Here is a 20961-nt window from a genome sequence, read left to right on the forward strand (position 1 = left end):
CCCGATTTTCAGCCGGAGCTGGAGGCCACGCCCCCTCCAGCTCCATGCGGACCTGAGTGAGGACAGCCTTTTTTCACGTCAGCTTTCCCACGATATAAACAGCGTGCCTGCCCAATCACGTTATTCCATACGAGGCGTCCGGCATACCGCCGATGAGAATGGGGCACATGGAGAAGATCTTCTCGGCGTCCGTGTTGGCGCACACGTTGCCAAAGCCGATGCTGGTCAGGTTGCTGAGGTTGAAGTAAAGGGCGGCGATGTACGAGATGCGCACCGACGGGCTGCCAACCGTGTTGTTGACGTAGGGCATCTCCAAAAGGGTGACAAGAACTAGATCATCCAGACTAGCGATAAATTTTATTATTATGTTTATCTTACCTAAAAATAAATATATTTATTAATTAAAAAAAAAAAAAACGACATACATTTTTACTATATTTTGCTAAAAACATCAAAATTAATTGTATTTTTATTTGTATTTTTTCTGACTCCTTGTTACATCCAGCCATAGAATTGTGCAATAAAATAAAAATATTTGAAATAATTAATTTTAAATGATCATAATATTTCATTAAAATGACCATATTTAATTATTAAAATAATTGCTTGTTCATCAAGAACTTTAGCATTTTATTCATTACATTTTGAAGCTCTCAGAAGCCAAGTTATGTTATATTCCTTAAGATTTATTTATGCAAGTTTGAAGTATCAATTATCTAAACACAGTTTTGTTTGATGTATATATATATATATATATATATATATATATATATATATATATATATATATATATATATATATATATATATATATATATATATATAAAATATGAAATACTTGACTTGGTGAATTCTAGCTGTAAATATACTCCTCCCCTCTTAACCACGCCCCCAGCCACGCCCCCGCCCTAACCACGCCCCCTCCCAATCCCCGACCACGCCCCCACCCCCAACCTCCCGAAATCGGAGGTCTCAAGGTTGGCAAGTATGCTAAACCATATGCTCACATACGTACATAGGTACCTACGCTCCCACATACATACACAAATACAGTACATATTTACCTACCTAATGTTCGTACATCCACACGCACATTCAATATACAAACATACACATACACATACTGTACATATACATTCACTGTACAAACACATATACACATTCTGTACATATACATTCATTGTACAAACACATATACACATTCTGTACATATACAAGTACATATGCATACTTACACTCATGCACATAATCACGTTTCATCAAACATATATTAACGTTGTTGCCCTAGGGTAAACTGGGTGTAACACATGGCACACTGACAAAGCTTAACCTATTGTGACTATAACAATCTACAAGGTTAATGTAGGTTGCTTCTCTTTCTCCCCCTCCATTTTTCTGCATTCTTTCGTATCTCAAGTTATCATTACGTATATGTATTGTTGCATTTAAACAACTGTATTGTTGATAATAAAGGTAAATTATTGGTATTGTTCATTATCAATAGCGCTATTTCTATTGGTATTTGTATTGATCCATTTGTAGTGTAATAATGCTCATTGTTATTTCTGTATTATTTTTTATTTTTCGCTAACTGCTTATTTGCTATTACTTTTACCATCATATTTGTACATGTCATATTTGCTGATGTTGCTCTATTGTTGTTGTTGTTGTTGTTTGCTGTTGTTGTTTTTGTCTCTCTGTCTAATCCCCCTCTTGTCCCCACAATTTGCCCCTCTGTCTTCTTTTTTTTTTTCTCTTTCTATCCCCTCCTGCTCCGGCCCGGCTGCACTAAATGATAATATAAATACATTTAATAAAGTCAAATACAAATAAGGCAACAAGAGAAGTATCCTACACTTCTCTTTTGTAAAGTAAATCTGAACAGCCGACATGGGCATCTACATCAACTATATGATTTGCCTGAGAAGCTGGACAGGACACAAAAAAAAAAAAAAAAAAAAAAAAGTATGCTAAACCCAATTTTTGTTTTTAAAAATAATCGACGATGCACGTTTTGTAATCATTCTACCCTTGAAAAAAGGGGTTTAAATCAGATGCAAACTTTTTGTGCATTATGGTTGTATTAAAACATGTGCCTTAATAGCGATAGACAAGCTCTGACGTGAATACCAATTAAACCGTGTTCAACAGGAAGTGAGAAATCAGGAACATCACAATCGTATACTGACAAGCAGCACTGTCACACATGGCTTTTTTAAATTTATTTTTTTAGGTGACCTATTTTAGCTACGTCCATGTAAATTATAGATATGGTAAGAATTATTTCCTGTCTAGTGAGCTCAGACACACAGCACAACTGCAACAGGCGCGCATTGTCCAAGTCTGAGAGGCTACGCTAAAATGCTTCTGAGCAAACAGAGAACCACTTTGAATGCAGCGACAGGAAGTCAGTTTGGCCTCTGTGACCGACACAATTATTGGTCACTGTCACGGTGACTGACACACACACACACACACACACACACACATGCTTTTGACCTTACATTTGTATGTCATTAATTGATGAAATCCATTAAGCCTACTATCAACTCTCTTTAACAACAGTATGTATTGTTTACTCAATTGAATTGTTTACTCACTAACTTAGATACTTAAACTGTGTACTGAAGCCACATTTCCCTTCTCCTGTTTTTTTCCTTGACAGTTAATATTTAGCTAGGGATGGCCTGTGGCATCAACGTTTTATGTGTTTTTAGGGCCACAGCAACTGGAGGGGACATGATTCATTTCAGTATCTATAATTGTGGTCTTAAATGGGTCATATTATTATTTTTTTCGACATTTAAAAGGCACCCTATTATGCAAAAACAATGGGCCCCATTCAGCAACCGTTCTTAAGAACAACTTTTGTTCTTAGGCCCACTTACAAAGTTTTTAAGGAGATTTTTGTATTCACCAATGTTTTCTCAGCTGGGATTTGTTCATAGGTAAGAACAAAATCTACGAGTGCTCCAGAGCACTCTTAGGGTGGCCTATTTGTTCTTAAGTGTGACAAGTTCCCTTACTTCTATTGTCTAATGTTAAATTATTATCATAGATAGATAGATAGATAGATAGATAGATAGATAGATATAGACAAGACAGACAGACAGACATATAGCAAAATTAGCAATATATAGACATTTCAAAATACACACACACACACACACACACACACACACACACACACACACACTCCTGCTGCTACTGCAAGATGCCGCAGATCGTGCCCTAAAGAGGGAGCGCATACTTCACGACCATGTTTTGCCTGAAGTGACGAATATTTATTCGAACGCTTTAGGCCAGTGGTCCCCAACCACCGGGCCGCGGACCGGGACCGATTGGTACCGGGCCGCACAAGAAATTAAAAAACAAAAACAAAAAAAACAACATTTTTTTAAATTTTTTTTTTTTTATTAAATCAACATAAAAACACAATATATACATTATATATCAATATAGATCAATACAGTCTGCAGGGGTACAGTCCGTAAGCACACATGATTGTATTTCTTTATGAAGAAATAAAAAATAAATAAAAAAAATACCCCCCCCCCCCCCCGGTCCGTGGGACAAAATTTTCAAGCGTTGACCGGTCCGCAGCTACAAAACGGTTGGGGACCACTGCTTTAGGCTACCTCAGAAGTCCTCCCTTTCTTAAAGGGGAACATTATCACAATTTCAGAAGGGTTAAAACCATTAAAAATCAGTTCCCAGAGGCTTATTTTATTTTTCGAAGTTTTTTTCAAAATTTTACCCATCACGCAATATCCCTAAAAAAAGCTTCAAAGTGCCTGATTTTAACCATCGTTATAAACACCCGTCCATTTTACTGTGACGTCACACAGTGATGCCAAAACATGGCGCATAGAACAGCAAGGTATAGCGACATTAGCTCGGATTCAGACTCAGATTTCAGCGGCTTAAGCGATTCAACAGATTACGCATGTATTGAAACGGATGGTTGTAGTGTGGAGGCAGGTAGCGAAAACGAAATTGAAGAAGAAACTGAAGCTATTGAGCCATATCGGTTTGAACCGTATGCAAGCGAAACCGACGAAAACGACACGACAGCCAGCGACACGGGAGAAAGCGAGGACGAATTCGGCGATCGTCTTCTAACCAACGATTGGTATGTGTTTGTTTGGCATTAAAGGAAACTAACAACTATGAACTAGGTTTACAGCATATGAAATACATTTGGCAACAACATGCACTTTGAGAGTGCAGACAGCCCAGTTTTTCATCAATTAATATATTCTGTAGACATACCCTCATCCGCTCTCTTTTCCTGAAAGCTGATCTGTCCAGTCCAGTTGGAAATGCATCTGCTTTGAGTGTCACAGGATATCCACACATTCTTGCCATCTCTGTCGTAGCATAGCTTTCGTCGGTAAAGTGTGCGGAACAAACGTCCAATTTCTTGCCACTTTCGCATCTTTGGGCCACTGGTGCAACTTGAATCCGTCCCTGTTCGTGTTGTTACACCCTCCGGCAACACACCGACGAGGCATGTCTCCAAGGTACGGAAAACAGTCGAAAAAACGGAAAATAACAGAGCTGATTTGACTCGGTGTTTGAGAAAATGGCGGATTGCTTCCCGATGTGACGTCACGTTGTGACGTCATCGCTCCGAGAGCGAATAATAGAAAGGCGTTTAATTCGCCAAAATTCACCCATTTAGAGTTCGGAAATCGGTTAAAAAAATATATGGTCTTTTTTCTGCAACATCAAGGTATATATTGACGCTTACATAGGTCTGGTGATAATGTTCCCCTTTAAACTTACGTTTTGACATTATGTATTTCCCCCGCGGGATAATACGAATTTCTCTTCTGTATTCTGTTATGTTTTGTCCGCGTGTCTGATGTTTGGCTTTTCTGACGGAATCGTGCCCTTTTATGGGGAATTGAGGGCGTTTACCTATGCAAATTACGGAATTAAGGTCGTTTACATATGCACACTGGGGAAATAAGGGTGTGTTTATATGCAAATTATGATAGACACGAATGCGCTAACCAATTGGCATTCAGCAACTTAATAACAGCAGGTACCACAAAGCACACGCTACCTTTTTTATCACTTCCACGGGAGCCCGCGTTCTCGTTGTCTCCCCTCTGACAAAAGGACAAAGTTTTTTAGGTAAGTAGAATCACAGCTGACCTGGACATTCGAAAGTTCTCTTGCCGCCTGAGAAGTGTTGTATCCCAAATAGCTGCAATCGCTTTCTCTTAAGGTATTCATGTGTGATTTCCACAAGCGTCTGTACATGTAGAAGAAGGAGAAACCCGGGCATGTCTGAATGACTCGCCGCCATATTTCCACTGGTTAGCTCCGAGTTACGAAACCGCTTTATTATGAAGCTGGCTGTGGCGCGTTCTTTCTGATGTCACTTCCTGTGTGGGGCGTGGTCTTTCTGGCGTCACTTCCTCTCCGAACTCAGTTTGTAAACGATCAATGAGTCCATACAAAGCTACGAGTCGGAGATTCAAGAAATAGACGGCGCATTTACCCGTGTAAAAAAAGTTGTTCGAGTAGGGGGACCTTAAACGCTGGTTTAGTGTGGCTGAAACGGAGCTTAAGCTAAATAATCATTCGTTTAAGGCAGGGGTCGGCCCTTGTGGCTCTCTGGAGCTTTTTCAAAAATGTATGAAAAATGGAAAAAGATGAGGGGGAAAAAAAAATCTATTTTTTGTTTTAATATGGTTTCTGTAGGAGGACAAACATGACACAAACCTCCCCAATTGTTACAAAGCACACTGTTTATATTAAACATGCTTCACTGATTCGAGTATTTGGTGAGTGCCATTTTGTCCTACTAATTTTGGCGGTCCTTGAACTCACCTTAGTTTGTTTACATGTATAACTTTTCCCGACGTTCTAGGACGTGTTTTATGCCACTTCTTTTTCTGTCTCATTTTGTCCACCAAACTTTTAACGATGTGCATGAAAGGTGAGTTTTGTTGATGTTATTAACTTGTGTGGAGTGCTAATCAGACATATTTGATTTGGTCACTGCATGACTGCAAGCTAATCGATGCTAACATGCTATTTAGGCTAGCTATATGTACATATTGCATCATTATGCCTCATTTGTAGCTATATTTGAGGTCATTTAGTTTCCTTTAAGTCCTCTTAATTCAATTTATATCTCATGACACACTATCTGTATGTAATATGGCTTTTATTTTTTTGCGGCTCCCGGGGTTGTCCGGCTTAGTGTAGACATAGCCTAAAGATATAATGTCGAAATATATATATTTTTTTCATGGTTTATGCCCTTTTATATGTTTGTGCTAAAAGCGACATCTAGCAGTTTTGAATTGGCTTCTCTGCAGTATGAGATATCAAACACCTTTCTTTCCCCTTGGACCTATCAGCCTATTTTGTTCATCTTCTAATAGAAACTTTGGACATGATCTGGAATATAACCACATGACTGTTGAACATATTGGATTGAACTGAATTGTGGTTGACGATGTCATCTTTGTTTATGGTTCATACATGATTCTTTTTAGTATATACAACATTTTTATTATGTTATAAAATATTAGTAATAGATTATTTCTTAATATCTCATTATAAACATAATTGCACTGCATTTTTGTAGGTTGTGTCTTTTTATGCGCTTGCCTCCCATAGCCAAACGTACTTATGGTCACCAAGAGTAATACATTAAACCAGCGGTCCCCAACCACCGGTCCGGGGCGTGACGCATTTGCTACCGGGCCGCACAGAAACAGTTATTAATTTATAAACGACTAACATTGGCCTGTCCCACTAAACAGACCAATACGCTTGTTAATAGATTTATAATACAACTCCTTTGTTATAGTGCATTAATGCACATTAATGGACATCCATCCATCCATTTTCACCCGCTTGTCCCTTTTGGGGTCGCGGGGAGTGCTGGAGCCTATCTCAGCTGCATTCGGGCAGAAGGCGGGTTACACCCTGGACAAGTCGCCACCTCATCAAAGGGCCAACACAGATAGACAGACAACATTCACACTCACATTCACACACTAGGGTCAATTTTTTATGGACATATCAAATGTTAATGTGCCAGATTGTAGCCAAAGGCAAATTTTTCTTCTTTTTTTTTGCTGTTTTTATCTGCCACATGTAGGAAGGCGGTCCGTGAAAATAATGTATACATTAAACCGGTTGGGGACCACTGCATTAAACCCTCGTTTATTGCTGTTAACTGGTTCCAGGCCTGGCCGTGGTAAATTAATTTCCGCAAATTATTCATTGTAATTTGAATATGTTCATAGCCCGAGCATAAAAACTAGAGATGTCCGATAATATCGGCCTGCCGATATTATCGGCCAATAAATGCATTAAAATGTAATATCGGAAATTATCGGTATCGTTTTTTTTATTATCGGTATCGTTTTTTTTTTGTTTGTTTTTATTAAATCAACATAAAAACACAAGATACACTTACAATTAGTGCACCAACCCAAAAAACCTTCCTACCCCATTTACACTCATTCACACTCATTCACACAAAAGGGTTGTTTCTTTCTGTTATTAATATTCTGGTTCCTACATTATATATCAATATATATCAATACAGTCTGCAAGGGATACAGTCCGTAAGCACACATGATAGTGCGTGCTGCTGGTCCACTAATAGTACTAACCTTTTAACAGTTAATTTGACTCATTTTCATTAACTACTAGTTTCTATGTAACTGTTTTTATATTGTTTTACTTTCTTTTTTATTCAAGAAAATGTTTTTAATTTATTTATCTTATTTTATTATTATTTTTAAAAAGGTACCTTATCTTCACCATACCTGGTTGTCCAAATTAGGCATAATAATGTGTTAATTCCACGACTGCATATAGCGGTTGATATCGGTATCGGTAATTAAAGAGTTGGACAATATTGTAATATCAGATATCGGCAAAAAGCCATTATCGGACATCCCTAATAAAAACCTTGTGGATGTCGCTTCCTAGCGGTCCCACTGACAGAGCCAAGCGTGCCGTTTTAACAACGTTTTAATAGTCAATTGCTTTAACAAAGTATTTCTCCTGCAGAGCGTGACTTTCCAGCCACGTCCGTATCCTCTCTCTCCTACTGCTCCCGGCCGCTTACTGTTAAAGACAACAGATGATTAGATTAACACGTACCACCTGTGAAATCTAATCACCTGCCAGCTGTGTCTTGCCGTCAGCACTGCCACAGCCCCCGTCTGATGGTGCTCTGTCCTCAGCACCATGGACAGAGGCGGTGACCTTTGCTCCTGCAGGCAGCGCTGACAACATCTTCCTCCACAAACCTGTTTATGGCTTTTTAAATATGTTTTTTTAACATTAAGAAATAATAATAAATGGACGACTGCACAATTGCCCATAGCTTGTTACACGAGTAAATAAAGACCAAAAAAAGGGGCCACAACCACAGTCTTGTTTAGGGCCACAAAAAGCCTGTACTTAAATGTTCCTGCTTCTGCGACGCTATTTAGCTTGTTTTTCAATTTCAAACCCGCCTTCCATGTTGTTCATGCAAAACAAAGCATATTTGTAACATTTTATGCGCCATGTCTGACCTGATCTATTATTGTACCCTTTGGCTTTTTTTTTTGCGTAGGCGTTGGTAATCGCGGCGCTAATGGATTTCAAAATGGCCCACTCGTGAATTGCTCCGGCTTCCCAAACACGGTGTTTAAATATTTATCATTTAAATGAGAAAAATGCCACCTGTTTCTCCACCCACCACATTTGTTTATCACAATGGGTTTTGGTAAACAGCCGGTAATGGATGCCACTGATTGGAACAAGCTTAGGTCAGAAGAAAGTATACTTAGCTGTCACTATCATGGCGGGATGTCAGCCAGCTTTTTGGAGTGTTTTGTTTACAACTAATGCATGCACCCAGAGGAGGGATGACTGCATATGTTTAATGTTAAGTTGAAAGAAAAGTATTTTTATAGTCCTTACACAGCAACAAGGTCAATGGTTTGAATGGCATGATATAAATATTTAAAACACATCCCTCCCTGTCGATCTAAACCAGTTACCGCATTTTTCGGACTATAAGTCGCAGTTTTTTTCATAGTTTGGCCGGGGGTGCGACTTATACTCAGGAGCGACTTACCGTATTTTTCGGAGTATAAGTCGCACCGGAGTATAAGTCGCACTTGCCGAAAATGCATAATAAAGAAGGAAAAAAACATAAATGGCACTGGAGCCCGGCCAAACTATGAAAAAAACTGCGACTTATACTCCGAAAAATACGGTATATGTGAAATTATTAACACATTACCGTAAAATATCAAGTAATAATATTTAGCTCATTCACGTAAGAGACTAGACGTATACGATTTCATGGGATTTAGCGATTAGGAGTGACAGATTGTTTGGTAAACGTATAGCATGTTCTATATCAGTGGTTCTCAAATGGGGGTACGCGTACCCCTGGGGGTACTTGAAGGTATGCCAAGGGGTACGTGAGATTTTTTTTAAAGGTCTGTCAAAAAGAACTGTGAAAAGAAATGCAAAAATGCAATATTTAGTGTTGACAGATAGATTTTTTGTGGACATGTTCCATAAATATTGATGTTAAAGATTTAATTTTTTTTGTGAAGAAATGTTTAGAATTAAGTTCATGAATCCAGATGGATCTCTATTACAATCCCCAAAGAGGGCACTTTAAGTTGATGATTACTTCTATGTGTAGAAATCTTTATTTATAATTGAATCACTTGTTTATTTTTCAACAAGTTTTTAGTTATTTTGATATTGTTTTTTCCCAAATAGTTCAAGAAAGACCACAACAAATGAGCAATATTTTGCACTGTTATACAATTTAATAAATCAGAAACTGGTGACATAGTGCTGTATTTTACTTCTTTATCTATTTTTTTCAACCGAAAATTCTTTGCTCTGATTAGGGGGTACTTGAATTAAAAAAATGTTCACTGAAAAAAGGCTGAGAACCACTGTTCTATATGTTATAGTTATTTGAATGACTCTTACCATAATATGTTACGTTAACATACCAGGCACGTTCTCATTTGGTTATTTATGCCTCATATAACGTACACTTATTCAGCCTGTTGTTCACTATTCTTTATTTATTTATAATTGCTTTGCAAATGTCTATTCTTGGTGTTGGATTTTATCAAATAAATTTCCCCCAAAAATGCGACTTATACTCCAGTGTGACTTATATATGTTTTTTTCCTTCTTTATTATGCATTTTCGGCCGGGGCGACTTATACTCTGGAGCGACTTATACTCCGAAAAATACGGTTTTCACAAACTGTGGTACGTGGGGCTCCATCTAGTGGTACGCCAAATAATCACTTAATCAATATAGTTATATTCAAAAACAGTTTTACTGTTCAAACTGTGTGTAATGTTACAGTGACCAAAAATATTACATATACTTGTTGAATACTTGTTTTTAATGAATACCAAGGCCTACTTCGCTACTGTATTTTAATGTTGGTCATTATGGTGGTACTTGGAGAAAGTGTTTTCTGAAAAAGTTTGGGAACCACTGATGTAGAAACTGTCCAGTAAATTGCCTCCATACTGTTTGATACTTCTGGGAAGGCCCGTTTATCAGTTTCAGCAAACTATTGATTCGCACACATCTTCCACCTTGTAAAACCCGCTTGACTCATCTCATATGACTCAGATGGCGGAGGACTCCCATTCGTCAAGACGGATCAGGGCTGATCAATATGTTTTGTATAATAGGAGTTCCCCCGCCGTCGTCGTAGAACCACCTTCTAAGTTATGTCATCACTTGCCTGATTGGTAGAACATTAGAGCGGTTGTTAAATTATTTACCTGCCTGATTAACTTCCTGTCAGAGTGGATAGCTTAGAGTATAGAGATGGGATTTATGGATCTCTAAAGGGAGCCAGATCTTGAGGAGCCATAGCTTGACATGATGTATTTTTGTTTTTTTTTACCTATTTTTATAATCACTAGTAGCACTTGTAAGATAATATGTGTCTCAGAATAATTTAAAACAATATTACCCTATTGATGAGAATTATTGAGAAATATTGTCTATAATTTCATTTTTGTTGTGTTTTCATTGTAAACATTCCATAAGGGCGTGCCATATTTCTATGCTTCGACAGTGACGTTAAATTATTATTTTTTTAAAAACCCACAAGCTTTCACAGTACAGAAACAAATACACAGTCACACTCACTTTGCACATTCTTGGCATTCTCTCGATATATATGTATATATGTTTATGTATATATATGTATATGTGTGTATATATATATATATATATATATATATATATATTATTTTTTTTAAAATTATTTTATTTTATATATATATATATATATATATATTTATATATATATATATATATATATATGTATATATATACATATGTATATATATATATATGTATATGTATATATATGTATATATATATATGTATATGTATGTATGATATATATATATATATATATATACATATATATATATAATATATATATATATATATATGTGTATATATATATATATGTGTATATTATATTATGTCTATAACATATGGATAGGCAATTTATTTCATCCGCAACCGCGTCAGAAAGTCGTCAACCATCCGCCATCCACCCGATGTAACGTTTGATCAGAACTGCACCCGCCCGCCATCCGCCCGTTGTTATATATCTAATATTAATTAAAAAAAAAAAAAAGGGTGAAAACTACGCGAATTGCACCTTGTGCAGACAAGATTTTTCGATCGGACACGGAGGAATTAGCAATGTAAAAGACCACGTTGGGACAAAAAAACACAAGTCTAATGCCGTTGCTAGCGATACAAGTGGAAAACTTTCAACGTTTTTCGTCGCCCAAACAGATTCTTTGGATGTGATAAATGCCGAAGTTTTATTTACGGAGGCAATAATTGAGCATGGACTTCCAATCGCACTGGCTGATCACATGGGACAGTTAATAATGTAATGCAACCTTTAAAAATCATTACGCGGTGATCGCGATCCCAAAAATAAACTTTTCTTGCATGATAATGTCCAGAAAAATTTGCTTTATATTACTATAGAGTCCTTTTAACGAATGAGTTTGATGGTTTATCACAAACCTTAAATGAAATTCCATGGCCACCGTCCTGCTCTCTATATCAACCAGGGTGAGCCCCACCCCTTTCGTGAGCGCACTGCGAAAGCGGACGAGGCGGGGTGTCGGTGCGGTGGGCGCGGTAGTGACCCTGGACGTGCGTCGGGCCCTTCTCGCGGATCGCCTCAGCTACGGCTCCCGGTGGGGCCCTCTCGGGGGAAGGGGCCTCGGTCCCGGACCCCGGCGAGGCGTCCCTTCTCCGCTCCGTAAAAGTGTCCATCTCTTTTCTTTTTTTTTCTTCTGTTGTGGCATATGCAGCAGGTGCCTGCTCGTTTTTCGTATGTGGGTAACAACATTTAACTATGTATATATATTTCCGAATTGGTTTAACTGCCACCCGCAAAAAAAATAAAAAAATCAAAAAAAAATCTAATTAATCCGCCCGACCCGACCCGCGAGCGGATAAAATCTTATTGTTTTTAATTTCATCCGCCCGATCCGCGGATAATCCGCGGACTCCGCGGTTGTGTCCGCAAACCGCGCATCTCTAATATATATATAAATTAATTTAAAAAAATTCATATTATTAATTAATTGTATTTTGATTTACTTTTCATGTGCATTATTCTGATATGTAGCTCAGGAATACACACACCAGATATGGTCGTAAAATTTGTATTCACATTTTTTTCTGTCCTAATTTTTTGTTCATTGATTATTTATACATTTTATGTCCATTCATGCATTTTATTCTTACTTGTTATTTGTGTATTTTTTTCAGTATTGTAAATAAAACATGTTATAATAATTTGATGTCACTGTCAAAGCATAGAAATATGGCACGGCCTTATGGAATGTTTACAATGAAAACACAAAAAAAGAGAACAATTTAAATTCTGTTCAAAGTGTACAAACCTTAAAACTAAAATATGGACTTTTGTCAAGGCTGGAACATATTATTCATATTTACTGTGTTTCTTATGGAAAAATTTGCATCACTATACAAACTTTTCTTTTAACAAACCCTGTTCAAGAACCAATTAACCAAGTTCATTAATCAAGGTTCCACTGTAATTTTTTTCAGGCAAATACTAAATAAGTGGGGGTTTTTAATTGAATATGGTACACAGAATAGATGTGGATTTAGCAATGATGCAAATTATGACATTAAGTTAGTACGATTATACTTTCAAATGTATTCTGCACACGCTCGGCTGCATTCAGACTGACAAATGTCGACTGTTCCTATTTTTACGTGCTGTATTTCTGGTGCCTTTAGCAACAAAATCCCATCAAGTACGCAAAAGAAGGAGAAAATAAAACGTGAGGAATTCCGTATTTGCTTTGTGAATATATTTTTTTTTCTTTGCAAAAGTACTGCTGAGACTAGTGTTGTCCAGATACCAATATTTTAGTACCGGTACCGGTACCAAAATGTATTTAGATACTTTTCGATAATTTTTGGTACTTTTCTAAATAAGGGGGACCACAAAAAAAAGGCATCCGTTCTCCCTTTCCTGTCTACACACTGTGTCTGTTTGCAAGTACTCTGTGATCGTGTGCTGCCGAACATGCTCCTCTGCTCGCAGAACCAGCAGTGTCGCGACGCGCCAGAGTATAGTACCGTTTTTTTGACTGAGACAGTTTTGAAAAATGAAGAGGAGAGAAAGTTTTGCCAAGGGCAAAGGGGGAGGCAGGGGAATCAGAGCTGGAATCCGATGGATGGGAGTAAATAGTGCCAATGTCAGCAGTAAAAGCAGTCTGGGCCCTCGGCAGAGTGTGAGTTTGCACGTGTGCACACTGGTGTGCTTTTGCCCAGTCGGCATTAACACCCGTCAAAGTCACTGTGTCCTGAGAGGAACACACTCAGGGATGCGAGTAGCCAACACACACACACACACACACACACACACACACACACACACACACACACACACACACACACACACACACACACACACGCACACACACGCACACACACGCACACACTCCTTCCTCATCAGTCTGCCTCCTTTGACCTTTCGTTAAATCTTCACTTCTCTCTCTATGTAGTTTCTCCTTCCCCAGGCTCCATTTTCTGTCCGTCCATTGCCTAATTGCTGGCGATACACAAATCAAACCTCTCCATTTTACTCTTGTCATCCATTCCTCTTCTTCTGTCAGCCAGACAGATCTTTATTTCAGTCAACTCTTTGAGTGAGCGCTTTGTTTACATCCGTTGCACCGACCCACAGTGCCATTGTGGGAAATCCTGGATAGTTCCTTTAAACTTTAACCTGGAATGGCGAAACACAACAAACATAATCATTAGCATGGATGCTAAAAAAACTAATCATTAAATTTTTTTAATAATATATTTTTTTATGAAATTGAAAAAAAATAAAGTAATAATAAGTTTATTGGTTTTGTGACAGTACTAGTAATTTCAAATCATCTTAAAATTAAAGCTGAAAGCAGCGATGGACGAGACCGACTTTGACGGCACATAAAATCCAAACCGGAGCAGTAATTAAAACTCTTTGGTCAACTTTTAATCAGAAGGGTTCAATCTTTCTCCTGTGCTAGTTTGAAGCTGACACAACAAACGCACTCAGAGGAGATAATGTGTGAAAAAAGGTGACCGGTTTTTACAAAACTTTTGTTTTGAAGGGGGAATTGCAAACTTCCTGTTGATTTTTGCTGGGAGTTGTCAATATATGAAATGTAGGTCAAAGTGAGACCTACATAGAGGTTTTTGTTTCATGTCTCTAAGACATTCCTACTGGAAGTTACAGGCAGTTTTGTCTGAGTTTTCTTCCTAGGAGCAGTTATGTCTGTGTTTTCTTCCTAGGGGGCGCTAGAGCGCACTTTTGAGTTTTGGGGTTGTTTTTTTTTATTAGATCTCAATTTTTGCCAGTCCTGATGTTTGTGTCCAGTTTGGTGAGTTTTGAAGCATGTTAAGGGGGTCAAATTACAGCTCAAAGAGGCAAAAGTGACTGTTTTTAGTAAACTTTTGTTTTGAAGGGGGAATTGCCAACTTCCTGTTGATTTTTGCTGAAGTATGTCAATGTATGAAATCTAGGTCTAAGTCAGACCTACATATAGGTTTTTGTACCGGAAGTTACAAGCAGTTTTGTCTGTGTTTTTTTCCTACGGAGCGCTAGAGCGCAATTTTGAGTTTTGGGGTTTGTTTTTTTTATTAGATGGCAATTTTCGCCAGTCCTGATGTGTGTGTCAAATATGGTGAGTTTTGAAGCATGTTAAGGGGGTCAAATTACAGCTCAAAGAGGCGGCGGCATAATAATAATAAAACGCACGAAATACAATAGGGTCCTCTGTCCCAAAGGAACATTGCGGTCCCTAATTAATAGTTTTGCTAGAAAAATAATTTAAATTCCATTAATGATTACAAGCCCCCTTCAAAATGTATGTGAATTATTAAATATAATATGTACATTATTTTTAACAAGAACAATTAACTTAAATAACTAAATAATGAACAGCCTATCAAAAAAATGCAATAGAATGTATTACAAATAACTGCAGTAGATTTAAGAAGTAATGTGGTCATTATGTAGAGCATTCACCTTGTTGAGTGTACTTCTACGGTATCTCTCCGTCAAACCCACCATCGGCAGCTTCCCCATATTTTCATGGATAAATGTTGACCGTTTGAAAACCACTGATCTAATTGCCGGGTTGCAATCTTGTGACCTAGAGGTATTTCCGGGGTTTCAGGTAGAGATGTCCGATAATATCGGACTGCCGATATTATCGGCCGATAAATGCTTTAAAATTTAATATCGGACAATATCAGCATCGGTTTCAAAATTATCGGTATTGGTTTCCAAAAGTAAAATGTATGACTTTTTAAAACGCCGCTGTGTACACGGACGTAGGGAGAAGTATAGACCGGCAATAAACCTTAAAGGCACTGCCTTTGCGTGCCGGCCCAATCACATAATATCTACGGCTTTTCACACACACAAGGGAATGCAAATCATACTTGGTCAACAGCCATACAGGACACACTGAGGGTGGCCGTATAAACAACTTTGACACTGTTACAATTATGCGCCACACTGTGAACGCACACCAAACAAGAATGACAAACACATTTAGGTAGACCATCCGCACCGTAACACAACATAAACACAACAGAACAAATACCCAGAACCCCTTGCAGCACTAACTCTTCCGGGGCGCTACAATATACACCCCTCGCTACCCCCTACCCCCGCCCACCTCAACCTCCTCATGCTCTCTCAGGGAGAGCATGTCCCAAATTCCAGGCTGCTGTTTTGAGGAATGTTAAAAAAAATAATGCACTTTGTGACTTCAATAATAAATATGGCAGTGCCATGTTGGCATTTCCTTCCATAACTTGAGTTGATTTATTTTGGAAAACCTTGTTACATTGTTTAATGCATCCAGCGGGGCATCACAACAAAATTAGGCATAATAATGTGTTAATTCCACGACTGTATATATCGATATCGGTTGATATCGGAATCGGTAATTAAGAGTTGGACAATATTGGAATATCAGATATTGGCAAAAAAAGCCATTATCAGACATCTCTAGTTTTAATGCTATGCTGAAGCTACTTGACCATCGAGTGAATTAAGCCGCAAAGAAGAAAAACGGGTATGACGTCATATGCGACCCAGCAGTCGGACGTTCATATCGAACACATTTAACTTCAAATACCGCTTGTTTGATTCACGCATAGTCTCTGTGGTTGATTCCTCCATTCGGTTCTCTTTTCCAAATGTGTGTGGTCAGCATCCGAACCCAACCTGAAGCTTCGTTCCAGACTAAAGCAGAAGGTGACGGAGCGCCGCAGCAGCCCTCTCCTACGCAGGAAAGACGGCACCATCCTTGCTGCGAAGAAACGCTCCCTGGACATTGCCGGTGAGTGTCACCGAGTCGTACGGCGTCGGGACTACAACGGTGACAACCGGCATTCGAGCCATGTGAAAATAATAAGAAGTAGGTTTTTCCGACCGTCCTCCAGACTCTGCATGCAACAGCGCTCCGGGCTCGGGTCCCAGCTCCCCCAACAACAGCTCCAGTAACATTCCCCACGAGAACGGCATCCCCATGTCCGGCAGCCCAGGAGAGGTAACACCATGTTGACTGCCCATCTGTTTTGTCTGTATGAGTACATACAGAGTGTGTACGTGTATATTCACACACAGTCTGCTGAACTTACTAATGAGTGCCAACACACTGTGTGTGTGTTTGTGTGTGTGTGTGCTTTGCAGGCGTCCTTGCTTCAACGCTTGGTTTCAAGGGATGGTTCGGTCAGCCACCTCTCGCTTTACACCTCTCCTTCTCTGCCCAACATTACCCTTGGATTGCCAGCGACATGCCCGGGTAGCAATGTGAGTACACAGTCTAGTGTTGTCCCGATACCAATATGTTGGTACCGGTACCAAAATGTATTTTGATATTTTTCGGTACTTTTCGATACTTTTCCAAATAAAGGGGACCACAAAAAATTGCATGATTGGCTTTATTTTAACAAAAAAAATTTTTGGGTACATTAAACATGTTTTTTATTGCAAGTTTGTCCTTAAATAAAATAGTGAACATACAAGACAACTTGTCTTTTAGTAGTAAGTAAGCAAACAAAGGCTCCTAATTTAGCTGCTGACGTATGCAGTAACATATTGTGTCATTTTCCATTCTATTATTTTGTCAAAATTATTAAGGACAAGTGGTAAAAAATTAATTATTAATCTACTTGTTAATTTTTCTCTTTTAACATGTTGTATCTACACTTCTGTTAAAATGTTATACCGTATTATTTTATAAGTCGCACCTGTCGAAAATGCATAATAAAGAAGGAAAAAAACCTATATAAGTCGCATTTTTTGTGGAAATGTATTTGATAAAACCCAACACCAAGAATAGACATTTGAAAGGCAATTTGAAATAAATAAAGAATAGTGAACAACAGGCTGAATAAGTGTACGTTATATGACGCATAAATAACCAACTGAGAACGTGCCTGGTATGTTAACGTAACATATTATGGTAAGAGTCATTCAAATAACTATAACATATAGAACATGCTATACGTTTACCAAACAATCTGTCACTCCTAATCGCTAAATCCCATGAAATCTTATACGTCTAGTCTCTTACGTGAATGAGCTAAATAATATTATTTGATATTTTACGGTAATGTGTTACCGTATTTTTCGGACTATAAGTCGCAGTTTTTTTCATAGTTTGGCCGGTGGTGCGACTTATACTCAGGAGCGACTTATGTGTGAAATTATTAACACGTTACCGTTACCGTTGCACCATGGGAAAACAAACCACGCCAAAGTCCAAGTCTTGACAGTTTTTTGTTTGGTTCTTTTATGAATTTATTATGGGTCTACTGAAAATGTGACCAAATCTGCTGGGTCAAAAGTATACATACAGCAATTTAATATTTGGTTACATGTCCCTTGGCAAGTTTCACTGCAATAAGGCGCTTTTGGTAGCCATCCACAAGCTTCTGATTGAATTATGACCACTCCTCTTGACAAAATTGGTTGCAATTCAGCTAAATGTGTTGGTTTTCTGACATGGACTTGGGAAGGTCATTCTAAAACCTTAATTCTAGCCTGATTTAGCCATACCTTTACCACTTTTGACGTGTTGCTGGGTATTGTGGCCAAACAGCTAAATTTTTGTTTCATCTGACCACAGAACTTTTCTCCAGAAGGTCTTATCTTTGTCCATGTGATGTCAGCTGAAACAAAAATTGAGCTGTTTGGCCACAATACCCAGCAATATGTGTAGAGGAGAAAGGGTGAGGCCTTTAATCCCAGGAACACCATTCCCAGCGTTAAGCATGGAGGTGGTAGTATAATGCTCTGGGTTTATTTTGCTGCCAATGGAACTGGTGCTTTACAGAGAGTAAATGGGACAATGAAAAAGGGGGATTACCTCCAAATTCTTCAGGACAACCTAATATCATCAACCCAGAGGTTGGGTCTTGGGCTCAGTTGGGTATTCCAACAGGACAATGACCCCAAACACACGTCAAAAGTGGTAAAGGAATGGCTAAATCAGGCTAGAATTAAGGTTTTAGAATGGCCTTCCCAAAGTCCTGACTTAAACGTGTGGACAATGCTGAAGAAACAAGTCCATGTCAGAAAACCGTTAAATTTAGCTGAACTGCACCAATTTTGTCAAGAGGAGTGATCAAAAATTCAACCAGAAGCTTGTGGATGGCTACCAAAAGTGTCTTATTGCAGTGAAACTTGCCAAGGGACATGTAACCAAATATTAACATTGCTGTATGTATATTTTTGACCCAGCAGATTTGGTCACATTTTCAGTAGACCCATAATAAATTCATAAAAGAACCAAACTTCATGAATGTTTTTTGTGACCAACAAGTATGTGCTCCAATCACTCTATCACAAAAAAATGAGAGTTGTAGAAATTATTGGAAACTCAAAGACAGCCATGACATTATGTTCTTTACAAGTGTATGTAAACTTTTGACCATGACTGTATATAGGTATGTGCTGATGCAAAATGTGTCGCTAAAGTCTCAATTTCCATACGGCTTATTTGGAATTTGGAAGAAGGCAATATTGTTTTGTAAACATGCCTCCAAGGTCTGATTTAAAATGTTTGGGACTTATAGGGATCCCAAATATACCAAAACAGATAGCAACAGGTAAGAAAAGTTGATATCGACGAATATGACCCGTTTAAAAGTTGTTATTATCTGAGCATGCCACTGATTTGACTTCCTCATATCTCAGTCTCAAGTATGTCTGATTTGACTTCCTTTGCGCCTCTCCAGTGTCTGCCTTTATTTTGCCTTTCTCTCCCTTGTGTCTTTTTAGACGATATCAGGACATCAAGATGCTGAAAGTCGCCTGGCGCTGTCTGCATTGCAGCAGGGCATTCCTTTAACCTCCTCTTTCCTGCCCGCTGCCCACTTGCCCCCCTACTTGGCATCTCCAGGTCTGGACAGAGACGGGGCCGGGGGAGGCACAGCTGGTCATGCTCCCCTTCTCCAACACATGGTGCTCTTGGAACAGAGCCACAGTCCAATGGGTCAGTATTAACTCGGGTACTTATTGCGAGGACACAATTGGCCCTTAACCCTTAACAGTCATTATGTAAATCAAAAGCTTTAGATCCATTTTTTCTTCAATAAGTGACCAACATTCCCTGAGATAAAACAATCATAAATTATTAAAGGTGTGGATCTTTGGGCATCTAACGATTCAATCAATTGACTTTGGACTTATCGGCTGCACGACATCAAGGCCGCGGAACAGAGACACACTGCAGGCTTACACACACACATGCATCCACAAAAAAATGTACGCCACACACACATACTCCAACTCCCTCGACGCAAATCCCATAGGGGTGATGGAAGGATGGGCAGTGCCTGAGAGCTGCGGCCAGCCACCATGGCCCCCCACTCCCTCCCCTCTGTTGCTAGGTATCTCGAGATGTACGTTGTAATATGTATATGTGCTTTGCTATGGAGGTTTTTTCTCACTCCAGACTGGGCCCCCTTAGGAGCCCAGTCTAGATTGTATTTTTTTACTCATCCTTCCCCAGCGTTGACCTTTTTCCCATCTTTTACGGGGCGCCTTGTGGCGACCCATCAGCGTTCCTGTTCTGTAACCCTGTACACCAGGGGTCACCAACGCGGTGCCCGCGGGCACCAGGTCGCCCGTAAGGACCAGATGAGTCGCCCGCTGGCCTGTTCTAAAAATAGCTCAAATAGCAGCACTTACCAGTGAGCTGCCTCTATTTTTTTTAATTGTATTTATTTACTAGCAAGCTGGTCTCGCTTTGCTCGACATTTTTAATTCTAAGAGAGACAAAACTCAAATAGAATTTGAAAATCCAAGAAAATATTTTAAAGACTTGGTCT

General features: G+C 38.8%; 1 protein-coding gene across 2 annotated transcripts in view; it reads left to right on the forward strand.

Moving 5' to 3' along the window:
- The window catches only part of hdac4 (histone deacetylase 4), a 193446-nt gene that overhangs the window by 51046 nt on the left and 121439 nt on the right, over positions 1 to 20961 (forward strand). Inside the window, exons 7-10 of one of the 2 annotated variants that reach the window (XM_061926531.1) lie at positions 16833 to 16961; positions 17044 to 17171; positions 17315 to 17434; positions 19910 to 20123. In XM_061926531.1, coding sequence (XP_061782515.1) covers positions 16833 to 16961; positions 17044 to 17171; positions 17315 to 17434; positions 19910 to 20123 — 591 coding nt within the window. The remainder of the gene's footprint in view (positions 1 to 16832; positions 16962 to 17043; positions 17172 to 17314; positions 17435 to 19909; positions 20124 to 20961) is intronic. The other variant, XM_061926532.1, reaches the window with a different exon arrangement.

Source organism: Nerophis lumbriciformis, linkage group LG31, assembly GCF_033978685.3.
Source record: "Nerophis lumbriciformis linkage group LG31, RoL_Nlum_v2.1, whole genome shotgun sequence".
Taxonomy (NCBI): domain Eukaryota; kingdom Metazoa; phylum Chordata; class Actinopteri; order Syngnathiformes; family Syngnathidae; genus Nerophis; species Nerophis lumbriciformis.